Genomic DNA, 18475 nt, shown 5'->3' on the forward strand with positions numbered 1-18475 from the left:
TTGTTAGTTTAATTATTGCAACTTCCGGATCCATCCAGAGCGCGAGGCCCGATTGGGCTCAATTTGGTCTTGTTTGATTGCATACATCATGCTGTCTAACACGAAGCATTAAAAAAATATGTGTTAACTTACGATACACCATCCTCCTCCAATAGATATCCAGGATTACAAGCACACGCTGGTTTCCCAGACGCTGTCGTAATACACTGCTGATCGCACTTGGTTCCCTCTTCACACTTCTTCTTTTGCGGACAGCTATCCTCGTCGTCTCCGAGCGGGCAGTCCTTTTGGCCGTCGCAGATGTGTTTTCGATTGACGCATGACCTGAAGGCGCTGCTCAGCGAGTTGTTGGCGTGGGCTTTACACATGAACTGACCTTCCTCGCAGGAGACTTCGCATTTTATTTCATCGTCGCCATTTGTGCAGTCCGGGGCTCCGTCACACACCCACGTTTGCTAAAAAACGGATAATCATAATTTATTAACTCAACGATTTATTGAGACATTACCAATGTGACTAAAACGCGTCTTGGAAGGTTTTTTCTTGTATTATAAATTGTATATAACATAATATGAAAATGGGATGGTTCGGCGCCGCGACTGGCCGCCGCTGACTTGGCGCCGAAGTAACTGGACGCTGGGGAAATTGGGCGGTGGGACGAGTAGGCACTACATAGTCGAAATAAATGTGAAAAGAAATAGACACTCATTACAATTGAATACAGACACTAGACAAGGAATTTTAATAAGTTTCTATCTACCTTGTAGTTGTAACACGTCTTACACTTGAGATATTTTTTTATTACGGATTAAGAATTATTATGCCTAACGCTGTTTATAAAAATAAAGAAATTTTTTCCTCGTATAATATGTCAATAAACTTATTATTATTTTTGTCTACTTTCTATATAAAATCGTAACGAACATCTCGATGACCCAGTATTGAACGGTAACAAGTCAAAAATTCAACATTTCTCAAAATACTCGTAAAAATGAGCACAGAAATTTGTACAGAAACAACTCAAAAAATAATTTAGATACCTTGATAGCCAAAAAACCCATATGAAATTTTACAAACTATCAAACAGAACCAGTTTTGTACAGATCCATTTCGAATTGTTTCCATTTAAAACTGGTGATTGACCATACGTTTCAATTTAGAATAGATAAATTCTGACATGTATCCTTTTAAAACTTGTCAAATCATGTGTATTGTAAAATATTCAAAATATTAAAACATGATTATCCCAAAACTACGTTTTTTGAGTTGTTACTGTTTAATACTAGGTCATCGATCTGTTTATTTGCTCATTGCATATGGCAGTGTGGCGTACACGTGTGCCAGCGTCCAATCGTCCCGGCGCCCAGTCACTCGTCCTAGTCCCAATACATGCCTTCGAGACTTGGACGGTTAGGCAAGTAAAAGACAGAAACTTGAAGAATATTTTATACAAAAAATATTACATACCAATATACATTTTCCATCGAGGCAGGTGAATTCATCAGTGGTGCACGTTCTGAAATTGTTTGGCCCACAGTCCAGCTCATCTTCGCCCTCATCACAATCGCGTTCTTTGTCACACCTCCATCTTAATGGAAGACATTTGCCATCTCTGCATCTGTTGGTATAACAATAACATAAAATACAGAGGAAACTTTGCTTATAATTTTATCTTATCTTGCTCTATAACTCTGAGTAAGAATGTATCATTAAACGGAAAATATATATATGTTGGAAGGGGCCTTGAGAGAAGATATACAAGACAAGATGCAGACAGTTTTACTAACTTGAACTCTACCGCGCTGCATTTCCCTGGCGGTATTGGACACCCATCTTCATCACTCCAGTCCTCACAGTCATTGTCTCCGTCGCAGTGATAGCTAAGACGGACACACTTCCTGCTCATGCACTGGAACTCATTTTCACGACAGGTTGGGGGATCCACAGCTGCAACAATAAAACGAATGATACAGTACAGATGCATACATAGTATAAAATATTTACTCGTTATTTATTAGAATAACCAAATTGTAAAATATTGAAAAGTCGATATAATTTTCACATACCTAAGTTTAAATTATAGTCAAGGCATATTGTGTACTTTTGTATAAAAGCATGATGAATAGGCATATCCTAGGGTTTATTGTAAGAAATTGAGACGTTTTAAAATTTATATGAGAGCGTAAAAAATATATTTTCCTAAATACTAAGATGGCGGCGATAATTTAAATTTTCTATTATTACTGTCTGATTTGATTGATTTTCAGTTCAGACATATATTGTATGGTACTGAATCTAATTCATAGTTAAATAATTGTATGTTTTTAAATTGGAATCTTAGATAATTTTAGAATGATTATTTAAAGCCTACCTTCTTAAGAAAAATATATTTTAATGACCTAAAGACATTTCAAAAGTAAAAAATACCAACGGTGCAATCTGTATCCTAGTAGGTATTATAACTTAATTGAAGTTAGGATTCACCTACATATAGATACACTTTCCATATATAATGGAATGGGATAATATAATTTTCCATACAGTTTGACATGATTATGTCCGTGAGATTTTTGTTTTCTTCTGTATATGCTTGTAGTGACTACGCCTTTGAGTATAATATTATGTATGACATTGGACCTATTGATCTAATGGATAATAATCTCAACTAATGAGGCCGTAGATTTTTTAACGCATATTCGATCTCGGTTGGACATTACTTTTTTTAAGTAAAATATCTATTTCAGTAAATAAAAGTCCTAATATAAAATAATTATAATATTTTTTAATTTTCAGTAAATTATGAAACATAATTTTTATTCAAATCCAAGTACCGTCAAACTGACTGTCTTATGACTTTTTTCAGTTACCTACCACAGACATACTTAATTTCAACAGGCACTTTTCGCCACTGCGTAATATACTATTGCTTAAACTAGTAATCTACTTTTTTAAATTGGTTAAAAAAGCACACCAAAATTTGCCTATGTGAATAGAATTTAGAATAATTTATTTATATACGTATTTGTGACAACTTACGGCAGTCGTGTTCGTCTGATCCGTCTTCGCAATCCTTCTCTCTGTCGCATCGCCATAGTTGTGTGATGCATTTTCCATCAGCGCAGCGGTATTCGTTTTCAGTGCACCTGGAAACAACAAAAAGAATCCGGATAAGTTTATTGTTTATCAAAACCTAACAAATGTTGCACATACCATAAGTAGGTAAAACGTGATAGATTCTTTCGACAGCATTGTACGATGAATACAAATGTACATGCTGTACGTAAGACGTATGGAAAAAGATGAAATAATTGGATAAAAGGATAATAAAATAAACCTGGAGAGGCATTCGTACAGTAGTGGATTGTTCCAAGCTGACAATGCTGTTTAGTTGTAGGTACCCATTTGCTGCATCAACATCTTTCTACTCTATATCCGATTAGACATACTGACTGAGAAAACAATACGATCAGAATCACGACGCGCTAACCTCTCTAACAGCAATAAATTTTTTAGACGCAAATTACGCTACAGATTTATCAGAAAAAGGTGGCCTCATAGGACAAAACAGACATAAATTCATTAAATTATTCATTAAAAAAGATGCATATTTCTAAAAAAAAATAGTGTAAAATATTACAAAAAAATATGATTTGTATAAAAGCTATTTGCCAAAAAAACTAAATTGGTAGGAATACTACTGTATGTATAGAATGAATCTATTCATGCAAATAAATTTAATTAAATGCAATAAAACCACTTTAATATAAAATAATAAATAATTTAAATGCAGTTTTTATCATAGGGAACCTCAGAATCAGTCAGTGCGCCCAGTCTCTACGTCACTAAACGTGCGACTGCTTCTACACCATTGATAATGTTTTCCACTAAATAATGTCTCATCGCAGCTGCACTAAAATACATTTGAACTTTACTAGTCGACAGCGTGTTTAAATATCTATTTACTTTTAAATGTTTTAAATGTGTATTTATTAGTAACAGTATTGTTGAACGTAGACAAGTAGTACCGTAGCAGTCAAAATAAAAATATCATTATTAAGAACATAATGAGATGTATAAACAACCCTTAGATGTCTTCCTGAAGAAATTTTAAATTATTACAAAATTCAAGGATATTCCTACTTTTAAAAACGTTATGTTGGCACTAATGAAGTCTCGTAGACTAGCATTCCCGCCAATAGTCAGAACAATATTCTTTTCCATGTTCGATTTTTTTTTCAAAAATTCAAATGGACGAAAAACAAAAAACGTCGAGAATCTCATTTGTTTAAAAGTCTCCAAATTCAAAATCATCATACAGAGTTACCATTTAAAAATAGTTTCGACTGGAAATACGTGAAGTGATAAATTACCTTCGTCTTTTCACGATAGATTCTCTTTCGTGAAAATGAATATTTTATGTTTTTTCTCGCGCTGGACTAAAAATAGATTTATTCTTGCGAAATTTTTTTTGCCGATTTACGGCATTTTATTGCGTGAACATTATGAAAATTAGGAAGGAAACTTCGAAATGAAATAACCAAATTCGCCATCTTTATAAAATATCCACAAAGAAGATAATCCTTTTTAAATGGTATTCATAATTGACATTAATTTTAAATAGGTAGGTACACTTTAATATAAGAAAATATAACCGTTTCGTAACACCTTGTGTTTGGTGGAAATACATTGTATTACAACCACCAGTTGACAATGTCTCTTTGAAGCAAACGAAACCAGTTCTGATTTTTATTAAACAAGTGGAATTAGTACTAGGTACATGCTATCGTGTTTTATTCCTATTCTGCCTTGACTTTTAGTCGTTCTGTCTTACTGTATTCGAGCTTTCTATGTTTGATTCACGAGACTGGCTCTTGGGGGAGACATTCTGGATGGCCTTACCCATTATTCGAGGTCAACAGAAGCTAGGTATGCTTAGGATGAGACGGTCAAAAGTGTACCTAATTGATTCTACTAGGTTTCAGCCTTCTTTTAGAAGTTTTGTACCCGTGCATGACGTCATGTCAAAGGATATTCTCTCGACCAGTATTCTCAATCCAAGTTGCAGTTTGGAATCGGATAAAGACAGATTCATTTCCACAAAGTACTAAAAAATATATAGTAAAATCGTATGTGAACAAAAGAATACGACAATTTTAATTGGTATCTTTACATACATATAATAAAATGAACACGTCATAAACATCATAGGTACTCCAGTATAAACTGGGAAAAATGAGAAAATCTTGAAGGTGCCTACATATTATTCCTGTAGCACGCCCAAATGCACGAGATAACCACTTAAGACTCGTAGGTGAGCATCTCACCAGTGGTTATATTGATCTAAGTCAGATATTTAAAGATAAATGTAAGTTTATGTGAGAGTATCTGGGTATGGGGAATGTACCCGGGAAAGTGCGAGATCTGTCGCACTTATCGCATTATTACAATATGTGTGTAATGTCGAGTTGTTAGTTATTTGGTTAGATGAGACAAAGAAAAGTTTTAGTATTTCTCTTATATCTCTTAATTGTTATTTGATATATTTCTGTGTAACGTGACTAAACATCACCAAAAGGGCAAGGTTAATTTCGCATATAAACAAGGTTAAAATGATCATAAGCGTTTCAAGTATTATTACTGGGTATTGAATCTAACACCCTCTGTACGCAAATGCGCAAATAAAATTTAATAATGACAATCAAAATTGAGCGTGTTTCCCGTTTGCTCCACGAATTCGGCGGCGGCGCCCGTGTCCCGGCTTTTGCGTCTCGGAAACACTCTCGGGAAACTTCGGGCGCCGTTGTCATGGCGACGCAGCCGCACCGGAGCAGCTCCAGAGCGGGGGCGTCCCACGTCCTTTATCGATCGCTGTGACGGAGGGCGACTCCCCATCTCCCACTCGAGCCCCCCGACGAAGCGACTCCCCAATTTTCGGTACCCAGGCGAGCCCCCGCCGTCGGATCCAGCCCACGCGCCCGGATCGCAGCCTCGATATCTCGACTTTTACGGGACATACACGGGGAAGTATTCTAGTGGGGTAGGACTACGCCTATAATTTATTTTGCAACTAGGTATTTCGCACCCTTCAGAGATGCAGAAAAGCTAATCTCTCATTGTTTACTATAAATCACAAGAATCTGAGAATTAAACGAATACAAGTTCACTTGTGATCGCGTTATATAAATTGATTTCACAGTTAAAATAATATGTGATTGTAAAGTATACCTAATATTTTAGAATTTCTTTTAAAAACGTCTTGTTCTAAAACGATCCTTTATTACGAATACTATCTCAAACATTCATCTTCACGTTTATTATTGTGTAACTGTAGTAGTATTTGAGGGGGTACAGTCAGGCAAAGACATTAAAACTAGATTTGTTGCATATTCAGTGTCAGTCGGAAAAGTATCAATATTTTAAATTCACTCAAAGCATAAAACAATCAATCGAACTGGATTTTTAATATTCAGTGGTGGTTTATCGCAGTCAAAAATAATACATATTCGAAAATGGAATTTCAAACATGTCATTGCTTAGGGTCTCTACATAACTATAATAATTGACACTATTTGATATAAAAAAAGAATAATATGAAGGAGTCTAATTTGAATGTTAGGAACAAAATGTTTACAAAATGTCATTTAAATCCAGCTTCTCACATGGAGATGATCTGAAAACTACCCCTTACTATTCTTTACACTTATATGCCATATACATTTCTTCAACATAAAGATGATATTATTTTTGTGAACGTTTATTATGAAGTTTTAATAATTCAACTATTTTTTTTAATTTGAGATTGAATAATAATAGACAATATCTAAAAATGTCGCATCCATAATAAAATTGAAAATAAGTAAATTAATCGAATATTTTTTCAGGTAGGTATAAGCCTGTTCCAAGTAATTTACATATTTTAAATAATGTATGTTACATTTTGAAATCATTAAATAAACAGAAAATAATGGCACGCATATTTTTGAGATAATATTTATATGCCTAAATAACTCAGTATTTCACTTATGCTACTTAGCAATAAAATACTTTTTAACATTCAGTTAGTTTCAACCAATGACATTAATTTTATTTCAACAGATGAACTATATAAATGACAGAGTAATTTGTTAAAGAATTATATTTTAGGATATTTTTTTACGAACTACCTACTCAATCCTGAATAAAACAAATGATATTTTTTATATAATGATAACACATCGGGCCCTAGTAGGTAATATTATTAAATAAAAATACAGGTAGGCGCATTGTAAATGCTTGTCGATTTGACTACTCATTAAGATTTCTAATGTTTTATATTATTTTGTATTACAATATTCTATTGAAATTGAACCTTCTTAAATTTGATCTGCTTTATAGAGATTGACAACCGTCAAAGCGATCTTCAACTTTCAGACCAAAGTTAAGCTTTATGAATCCATATCCTTAGATTCTTCAGTCATGCTATTGATCTTCAGAGTACTCCACCTAAGGTTGCGTTGTAGAAAGTGAAATTTCTTAACACGCATCATGTTGTGTCAAAAATACTAATCATACATAACTATAGTTAGAGTATATGCTTCATAACTTTGCACTCCGGCTATGTGATAAAAATGATGTAATATATTCTAAAAATATTTTTTTACATATATTATCTGTCTATTTATTTATCACTACATATTATACTAATACATATAAATATCATTTGGTCTAATTTTATGCGATGTAATCAGGCAAAAAGGCGTATCAGCAGTAACGTCCCTAGACAAAATGCCGCCTCTAGGCAGTGTCAAAATGCCGCCCCATTTTTATACAGTATTTTGTTATCATCCTTTCATGACAAGAAATATGTTGTATGGATACAATACTACAAAATATACACCACTAAATCTAATTTAAACGCATCTCTACTTCAATAGACAATATTGCGAGTCCACGGTTTCCGATGCATTGAAAAATACACCTGACAATTTTCAAAACTCCTGAGTAAAAACTAAACCAAAACTATTCTATAAATTAATTAGGTAGGTAAGTACTTATGTAGCAACCTACCTATATATAATTAAAATATATTTCGCAAATCTGCACGTGCCATTGCTGGTCGTCAAGGATGTAACGTCTAATGACAACGGAAGTAAACTAGACATCGCGAGCCCGACAAAAAATACTGTCCTTTTATACCTTTTATGTTAATTAATACGTTTTGTTTCCAACCAGTGAGCTGAATTTTTTAAAGGAAGATATTTTCGTTATTACTAAGTTTAGGTAGGCACCTATTTCTATATATACCAAATGATTCTCCTCAATTTGCTGCCCTTCGAGTAACTGCCGCCCCCAAGCGACGCTCAATCTGCCTACCCCCACGGGACGTCACTGCGTATCAGTATAGTAAAGAGTGCAAAGTTATAAAACGTATTCTCTACTACTTAATGCTCTACAAAACTATGTCATTTCTTATAATTATTGTCTTTCAATTGTATTCGAAGCAAACTTACATATTATCTAATGCTAAAAATGTTGAAAACTTTCGAATAATTCCTCAATAATACTATATAAAAGAACTGAGTAAACGGAGGGTTTCTCCATGTTAATTTAATATGCGCCGTAATAAATTTTACTACATGGCATTTTATTTCGCGGCTATTGTTCCAACGATCATTTAATACGATTCATAAATTAAATATTACAAATATTATATACTTATAGATAGTAAGTTTATTTTTAATTTAAAACAAACACTTTTCGATATATGTAAGAGCACATGTATTCAAGTTGACAGTTGTTCTTTATGCTCACGAGAATCGAAAAGTAATATAGGCTGATAATCTATTTCTCCCAGGAAGTCACAATAAACATTTCCGCACGTGTATATTCCGGCGTTAGAGGCTCGTCATCACCGGCGAATGCCAGCGCCTCTAGCGGACTTTCCCGGCGAAAGCTTTCCCTGTCATGTATAGGTAAATATTTACCGCTGGCAGGTTACCTATACCTACCCACCTATAATGTTGCCCTAAATTTTTAACAAAAAAAAATATTTACAAAAAGTATTTTTCAATATTATTTTATCGATACGGAAGAATACAACATACCTACCATTTTACCACGTTTTTATTAGCTCGTATTCTTGTTTGTCCAGTACAATTTTTTTCTTGTTTGTCCAAATCTTGATATCGATTTTTAACTAACTTCCCAACTAGCTAGACATTTGAAACTTTTAGATATATCAGAACACGACGACAATGCATTCTTTTAATACTTTAAGCTATTTTATAACCATTTTTAAGCAGAGTTGAATTCATTTTCAGTTAATTCTGTTTTGTATGTTACGGAAAAAATCGTAATAAGTAAAACACTATTATTGGTTACTAAGGGGGTCCTAGCAACTAAATTATTAATATATAAGTACGTGTGCGTTACTATGGAAATCAATATGAAATGTCAAAATGACATTTCAATATTCTATAATATTTATTCAGTATTTATATCACAAAAAAAGTAATTATTAATACATAGAATTGTCAAGTTTATATGATTCAACAGAGAATTTAAAAACGTGGTTTATAAAAAATTCTTTTTATCTTGTAATTTTATTATTTATTATCAGCATTCAAAATTTGTTCCACATTTTAGAACAACGTTTTTACTAATATAAGAGATATTAAATAGTGATTCATCGAATTGTTAAAATATAATATATTTATATTGGTAAATTTCCAGCAAAAAATAAATAATTTAGGAATTGCGTATTAAATGAATCCAAGTAAAATTATTACAAAAATGAGTCAGTTTTCACATCAACACATAATACGTGAAAAAGGATTCAAATATGGAACTGTTTCGTATAAATAATGTAATATGTACCCATACTTATTAATGTATTCATACCATTGAGTTACGTGAACTCCATTAGATATAAATATAAAACCCTCTATTTAAATATCAACGTAGGTACATATCTAATATAATGTTTTTGTCAGATTTGTACCCCTTAAAACACTATATACACTTAAAAATATCAGCTCATTCTTAGCGCAGCAATATGGAATCATTTGAGAACGATACTTTATGTTACAGAATACCTATTAAAAAAAGTTATGTAAGTAGAATTTATAATGGCATAATAATATGGCGCTTACTCAACGTATGCACGTCCACCCTTTTAATCCTAATCTAGTCAACTCAACTATAATTATAATTCGTCATTTAGGAAAATGAAGATGAGAGTTATTTCGGATTTGTAACATTTTCACTTGTTAGATCACCATGATGAAACGATTTCACATTTAAATTACGCATATATAAAACTATAGAACTTGATTAATTAGATTCATTTATTTTTGGTATTTTTTAATCTTTTAACCCTGTCCGCCTCTTTGATGTTGCATATGGACACCACACTGTGCCTCAAAGAATCCTTCTCCGCCAGTCTTCTTGCGTATTCCCAGCATCCCGTAGCACTGTCGTATAAACTATGTGGATAGTATTTAGCAGGCCATCAGAATCCGGCTGTCTTAAAGAATAGGAAAGCCAGGTTTAAATTCCCTTGAAACATCCGCACCACGTGACCGAGCCAATTGTAACGTCACCTCTTCACTCTCAGTGTGATGAGATCTCTAATCTCCTCGATACTCATAAAGTTATTCCATCGCACGCCTAGTATTCGCCACAAACATTAAATTGTCGAAGCTCAGTATACGGTTACTCTGAGTCTGCGTAATGTACCATGGCTCATTAGCGTAAAGCAGCACCGTCAAAATGCAAGCATCAAATAGGCGGCATCTGGTTTTAACCGAGTACAGTCTTAAGTCCCAAGACACTCCGAATCGAATTGGATGTTGCTGCTGCCTTTCCCATTCGTATAGTAAGCTCTTATGGTAACATATTATAAAATCATGTAAGGTTAGTTATATTTTTTATAACAAATTGATAATAACGTTTTTAGATATTATATTATATTATACATATCGTGAATTTGTGAATATTGTCACACGTCCTATAAAAATATGTTTCAAATATTAATAAAATGGGAAAACGTTCAATACAAGGCTATTAAAGTTATCAATCCATGAGGATGACTGCCAGAGCCTGTCCAGAGCATAAAGATGTATAGGAGTCTTGATTCATCTATCCTTTTCATATATGAATTCCATAATTTCGTCACTTTGTTTCGAATCTGGTGGTTACCTCTACTTTACAAATTTCTATGGGATTTTACAGCAATGCATTTTATTGTCATCTTCACTTCAAGCTTCACAACATTCATTTAGTTTTGGTTATATGATCTCGATCGCATATTATAATAATATCATAATTTAGTCTTAATAATATTATGATGAGTGTTAGTATTTGAAAATTAATCTCACTCCATTCCCGATTACGATATTTAGGTATGTTTATCTCGTGAATATAGAAAACATTTCCAAATAACCCCAGTTAGTTGCGTAAATTATAATAATTCGCTATTGAATAATATGTTTAGAGGAAATTATTATGAAAATCTTTCATGAAAACATCACGTCAACTTCCTACGCAGATTTGAAATGAGAACGTTCAATGTCAAAGAAATTTCCTCCGTTTGTCTTGCGAATAACTAACCCTATTTTTAGATAAAAGTCTTATTTTTTCTACCGAGCTCTCATTTTCCTATAACATAACTGAACTGGTACGAAACTGGTAATAACTGGTTATACAACTGGAATATAAAAGAACGATATTGCTGTGCAGTTAGTCTACCGTAAAATATTTATAAGGAATCGTTGTAGGTAGGAGATGATTTTTATAAGAAGAAATTGTTGTGTTAAGCAAGAAATGCCGGTTTGGTCTAACGAATGTGCTATATAATTAATAGCACAGGGCTCCTTTGAGCGGAACATACTGCGTGGTATCTTCGGTAGAGGTGTAGTGGAGCCGGAATGCGCTGGATTTATTTTTACAGGACGGTGCGCACTCCTGCATATTTGTCGACAATATTATGTAACACACAATAATTCATAATCGTGACTATAGACTATTTTTTGTCGAATTGAGAGAAAATTAACATTTTTACTAACAGTAAACTAAGGAAAAATGTAATATAAGCGATTAGTCAGTTCAATTTCTAAATGATTATAGCGCCCTACGATTATTTGTATTTCTGGCACCCAACTCGAGCAAGTCAGCAGCTACGTCTATCTCGGACAGCAGGTGTCCATAGACGGAAGCATGCACGATGAAATTGCTCGAAGAACAAAGCTGGGACGGAGTGCTTTCGGACGTCTGAATAGTATCTTCAAGAGTGACCTACCATTATGTCTTAAGTGTAGGGTGTTCAACCAATGTGTGATACCCGTGCTCACGTATGGCTGCGAGACGTGGACCCTCAACACGAGAGATGTCCAAAGGCTAAGAGTCACACAGCGAGGCATGGATAGGTGTATGTTGGGCATCACGCGAAAGGACCGTAAGAGAAACGAATGGGTTAGGAAGCAGACAAGAGTACGCGATGTAATAGACGTTGCCAAACAGCTGAAATGGAGATGGGCGGGGCACATTGCTCCCCGAAAGGACGGCCGCTGGACAAATGCCGTCATCCAGTGGTACCCAAGGGGCACGAAACGGCCACAGGGTCGCCCTAAAAGCCGCTGGATTGACTAACTGGTAAAGTTCGCGGAAATACGTAGCAGCGAACGACACAGGACCGAGAGAGTTGGAGAAAGCTTGGGGAGGCCTTCATCCAGCAGTGGATTGACCCCGGCTGATGATGATATCGCTTTGCAAAAACAAATGTTATATCTCTCGTTCACGATGAGAGCATCTATCTACGAGTATCTGAGAGTATTTTTGAAATAATTAAGTACATTATTTTTACGTTAAAAAAATATTATGTCGAACAAACTGTGGGAGAAGAGACAATGCTATTCGTGTAGGTATGCGAAGTGACAAGCTATATTGCGGAAGTATAATAATAATTGTCATTGGTGTATACAATTTTCGGTACCTAACCGTAGAAATATTGAAAAAGTGGAGGAACAGGTAATTACGATTTAAAAGGACTGCGACCCAGTACGTTTTTATTTAGCATTAAAGGACTGATCTTTGAACCTCATCAATGACACACAATCAGGGTGAGCCAGAGTTACAATAACGAATTGCATGCTTTTAACCCGCACATAAAATTCAATCTGTTAATTAATTATGTCGCTTTAGATGAATGGGCCACGTAGACATGATGGACGAGTTACGTACGGCAAAGAAACTAACACTCGGTAGCTAGAAGGCTAACGATGACTTAATCGACCTTGTATAAATTATATAGATAATGTCATGTTGGATTTAAAGATCTTGGATTTCCAAAACTGAAGGAGAAGCGGCTTTGGATAGACCTGGATGGAGACTGATGTTGGAGGATGCCAAGACATGCTTTATTGCTAGACGTGAGGGTACTCATCCCTTCATAAACGTATGATAAGGCTCTCATTGTATTATAGTTTACTAAAAATTTAAATCAAAATTAGTGTTGAAAATACATAACATGTTGAAAAAACCAATGGAAAACATCTTTTTGAAAATAGTAAGACACCGCGCAGGAATCGAACCTGCATCTCTCGGGTTTCGCGCCCACGCACATAGACCATTATGCTAAAGGTACTTATTATTAGTTAAAATTTGTCGTAATTAAGTATGGTACCTATAGCATAGTAGTCTATGTGCGTGGGCGCGAAACCCGAGAGATGCAGGTTCGATTCTTGCGTGGCGTCTTACTTTTTTCAAAAAGATTTTTTCTATTGGTTATTATGTATTTTCTAAGAAGTGTTTTTTTTTTTAATTTTGTGAATTATTTGTTGAATGAAAAAAATATTGTAATAGTTTAAGAGTATCTCTGTGGAAGCTGTGTATGTTTCGTGATATAGCTTGAAAGTGAAGCTTGTAAAGCCAAACAAATGCTGTTCTACTAAAAGTATTGTGCACGCTATCGAATCAAAAAGTTCCCCTAAGAATGTGGTGATCCGACACTCATTTCGCTCTAACGCAAACTCTGTTACAAAATCATGGGGGAGGCTGGGGCAACACATTTACCGGTGCGCCGTGGCAGTCACCATAGAAATCCCTCCGCTAGGGGAGAGATCCTAGGTCAGGACCGCTCCCCTAAGTTATCAGTTAGGGAGGAATTCATTTCTGAATCAACAAGTGAAACCGAACGACCAGATTTTAAGATAAATGGGTATGTAAACATTAATTGCATGCAGATGGTTTTGCAGTATTGGCAATCAGGGCGAACTAGATTATTGGGTCACCAAAACTGTATATAATTATTTCACTTGATATCCTACTCTGGAGAATCTATACTATTATGTAACGAGAACCCTGTTGTTATTTTTGATTTTTTTTTATTGCATAATAATTGTCAGTAGGTACTTAGTAGCCGAAAAATGAATAATATAATAATTATTATTTATCTCTGAGAATATGTTAATAATAATTTTAATACTCGATTCGAGCCGCGAACTAATAATGTCAGCGAATTGAAACGCGTTTGAATGCACTAAATTTATTTATAGGTAAATATGGGCGGATTGATGACCGCAGAAGCTCGATTCGATACAAATAAAAAGGATTTGAAGGTACACATATTTCTATTTTTTATAAAAATAGATAATATATTTTTTAAATAAACTTAAATACAATATTTTTCTCTTTAGTGCTATAGACGCTCATGCTTTACCACAAGCTTACCTGCGCAAACCGGTTTGTATCGGGAAGCCCGTGTGTTTTTGGACTAACTATACCGCGTAGGCGAATCGCTGTCATCTAGCCGGCGCATTATATTAGTACGTATTGAAAATTTAAAACTCTTTAAATTGAAAATTAATATTGTATAAAATTGAATCTTTCATATTCCATCACTAGATGCTTCCAGTCAATGCAAATAAGTAGTGCACATCACTTAATTGAAACATAAAACATCAAGCTGCGTAACGTCACTTGACACCACAGAACGGGGAAGGTTAAGTAAATTAAAAAAAATGAAATCATTTTTCATGTAATTTATTTCTTAAGTCATATTATCGCAAAATAGTATTATTATATTTTCATAGAAAAAACATAAACATTCTATTGAATAGCGGTCATTGTTGTATTATCTAAGCGTGTTTTATATTTAGATATTTTGTGATTGTTGTTTATGCCTTGACTGTCAATCTAGAATGGTCAAATATAATCTTATTTTTTCGTTTGTTATCCTAAAACCCACGCACTTAATAACATACCTACGTATACTTTGGTGGGAAACGATTTATTGACTTATCGAATCGAGGATTTTCTATTTTTATAATAAAAAAATTACATGTATAAAAACAAAGTTGTATTTTATATTATTAGTTATAGCAGTGTAAACTACTAAAATACGTAGTATACTAGTCTATGACTGCGGTAGGCAAATCGTTTAGTAAGTGTGTGCGGTTCTTTATAAATATTGAATGTGGATAATAAAACTATCACATTTCTTAAACATTTTAAAATACTGCTTAGAAAACAATGCCTTACTAATAATACTAATACCTACTACTTTAGTTCGATTAACGGAAATCGAAATGAAACAAATATTGAAACGAAGAAGTTTGCGATGGTGAGAATTTATCAATCTCAGTATCAGCTACTCAAAGGAATGGTTAACATCTGCATCTTGCATTGCAGACCAATGACCTACCAGTTGTTTGCTACAGTTTTAATGAGGTGGAATACGATCGAAGTAATGTTTGGTAGATATTTTTTTTACTATATCCGATCCTAAGAAAATCATATGGGTATATTACTTAACAGATTTTTGTTTTTTCGAGAAATTGATGTTAGCTACTTGTTCAACTACTAAGTCAAGCCAACGCGGTAACCACTCGGCCATCATGATAGAGTAGTGATATCCAATCTTGCGAGCATTACGACATATTATAGTAGTAGGTTGTAAAGCAAAAAAAAAGACCTGGATTTGTTAATAACCTCAATTTGCCCAGGACTTAGAAAATAAGATACAATCCATTTCCCAAGTTGAATCAGATCCAGGACGCAGGATCTCCCAGAATGTCCACGATATCAACAAATATAACACAAAAAGAATTCGCACTTAGTTAGCATACCATATTTTAGAAAAATAAGAAAAAATTAAACTCTCGAAACCAATTATTACGATTGAAAAATTTTCACAAGGAGGAAAAAATAAAAAAGATGAATAAGTAATTTGGACGAAACTGCAAAAGTCTATCCTATATGGTAAATCAATGATGTTAGAAGATAAAATGGTAATAAGTACGTCAGCGTTTTGAATTTGAAAAACTACGATATCAATTTACAACCAAGAAATTGATTGCCTAGTTATTTAGGGAAACAATTCAAAATTTCAATGTTTTTAGTTAATAATGCCATTTGATGTAGGAAGGTTTTTTCTTTATAATTCAATAAAAAAATAATCAAAGATTTATTCAACAGGTCATGAAATTGATTCTGGGATTATTCATTAATTTAATATTAAGCAGGAATGTCTGGGTTGATTATTTGTTAAACTTTAAAATTGTATTATGCACTTTAAGTTGATATGAGAATTTGTAAAAAATGTTCAATCGCCATTATCTTAGAATGAGGTATTTTAACCCTTTTTTATTAGCTCGTATTCTTGTTTGTCCAGTACAAATTTTTTTGTCCAAATCTTGCAATCGATTTTCAACTAACTTCCCGACTAGCTAGACATTTGAAACTTTTAGAATATATCAGAGCACGATGACAAAACATTATTTTAATACTTTTAGTCATCTTTAAGCAGAATTGAATTCATTTTCAGTTAATTCTGTTTTGTATGGAAAGTTATTTCTGAATAAATCCGTAAAAAGTAAAACACTATTATTGGTTACTAAGGGGGTCCTAGCAACTAAATTATTAATATATACGTGCGTTATTATGGAAATATGAAATGTCAAAATGACATTTCAGTATTCTATATTTATTCAGTATTTCTATCAAGTACAAAAAAAAAGTATTTATTAATACATAGAATTGTCAAGTTTATATGATTCAACGGAATTAAAATCGTGGTATATAAAAAGTTATTTTTATCTTGTAATTATTTAATTGCCTCTTTGTAGAATTAAGGTATCAAAATATATAAATTTATGTTTGTTTAATGTATTTTATGCGGAATCGAAGTTCGCAAAATTTATAATCGCTTCAAGGAGATATCTGATACTTCTGGATTCTGAAAATCTTGAATAAAGGATTGGTTGTGTGTGGGGTTCGGTTAAATAGTGTTCTATCTACCTGCATTATGTTCATTTTATAGACCATACTGCATGTCCAAGAATACGATCAAGGCTGGTTTGACTTTATAAAGGATGCGAAATTTCGGGGATATTTATCATTTTCATTTCCTTCAGAGATAACATGTTTATAAAATATATTTCTTCGAAAAACGTACATAGCTGATACAGCGTTTGTTTTATGTTTTCCTTTTGTCAAATATTTAGGGCGTGTACAGGAAAGATAAGGGAAAACATGCTCGTACCTACCATGTATTTGAAATATGTAATATAAATTTATAAATTGTATATGATGAAATCCATAATATCGGCTTACTAAATGTTCAGTTATAAGTAATAACAGTATTAAGAGTGCAGGTTTAGTCGATTGTACACTTTTTTTCTTTTGACCATGTCCGATCCAAATAGGTTCATATGGACCTCCACAGACTTGGAAGTTTGTATTAACAGATTTTTGTTTTTACGAGAAATGGATCTAAACCGCTTACTCAACCTATTAGGTTCTTACTCTGACTCCATGCACAAATTGAAAAAACAATATGTGTATTTGCCAGATTACCAGATACAGTAATAATACGGTGACAATACTTTCTATCAACATTTGGGCCAGGTCCGGTTCTTCAACCACAATGTAGTCTCCATACAACGTTCTAAAAAAATTAACACTAAAAAATGGGTGTTGTGGGGCATATATCATAGGAAGGGTGGGACAAAAACCCAATATTATAATATAATAAAATTACCATAGCTTGCACAAAACATCATTTTGGTTTCTTATTACAAAATTGTGCGATGTTGTTTGACAAAAATCTCACCAAAAATATCTCGTCGTAGATATAGCACTATGTATAGACAATTATTATATATACAGTAGGGATTCCAATCCCGGGATCCCGAGCTATTTTCGATACCTATGAATCCTGGGATTGATAAACATAATCCCGAAACTTATGGGATTGATTTTTTTTATCAATTTCAACAGAAAAAATAGTTAACCTTTTAATAACAGAAAAAATACTTTTAATAACAAATAACTACGTTAGAAATAAACTGAGTTTGAATGAAGTTTGATTTATACCCATGTGTAAGTTGCCGATTCATTTTATTTTTTCACATAAATTAATAAAAATGAGAAAGATTGAAAAAAACAATGCTTCGCACTATTAATAAAGTAATTCCACCATAATCTCATACGTTTTACG

General features: G+C 33.5%; 1 protein-coding gene across 1 annotated transcript in view; it reads right to left on the reverse strand.

Annotated features, from left to right (window-relative positions):
• Positions 1–18475, reverse strand: part of Lrp4 (LDL receptor related protein 4) — a 77865-nt gene that overhangs the window by 23266 nt on the left and 36124 nt on the right. The window contains exons 5-8 of the mRNA XM_085958819.1: positions 3037–3143; positions 1788–1947; positions 1468–1618; positions 133–455 (exon numbers count right to left, since the gene is read on the reverse strand). Coding sequence (XP_085814945.1) covers positions 133–455; positions 1468–1618; positions 1788–1947; positions 3037–3143 — 741 coding nt within the window. The remainder of the gene's footprint in view (positions 1–132; positions 456–1467; positions 1619–1787; positions 1948–3036; positions 3144–18475) is intronic.

Source organism: Rhyacophila brunnea, unplaced genomic scaffold (genome assembly GCF_057557595.1).
Source record: "Rhyacophila brunnea isolate RB1 unplaced genomic scaffold, BYU_Rbru_1.0 scaffold_8, whole genome shotgun sequence".
NCBI lineage: Eukaryota > Metazoa > Arthropoda > Insecta > Trichoptera > Rhyacophilidae > Rhyacophila > Rhyacophila brunnea.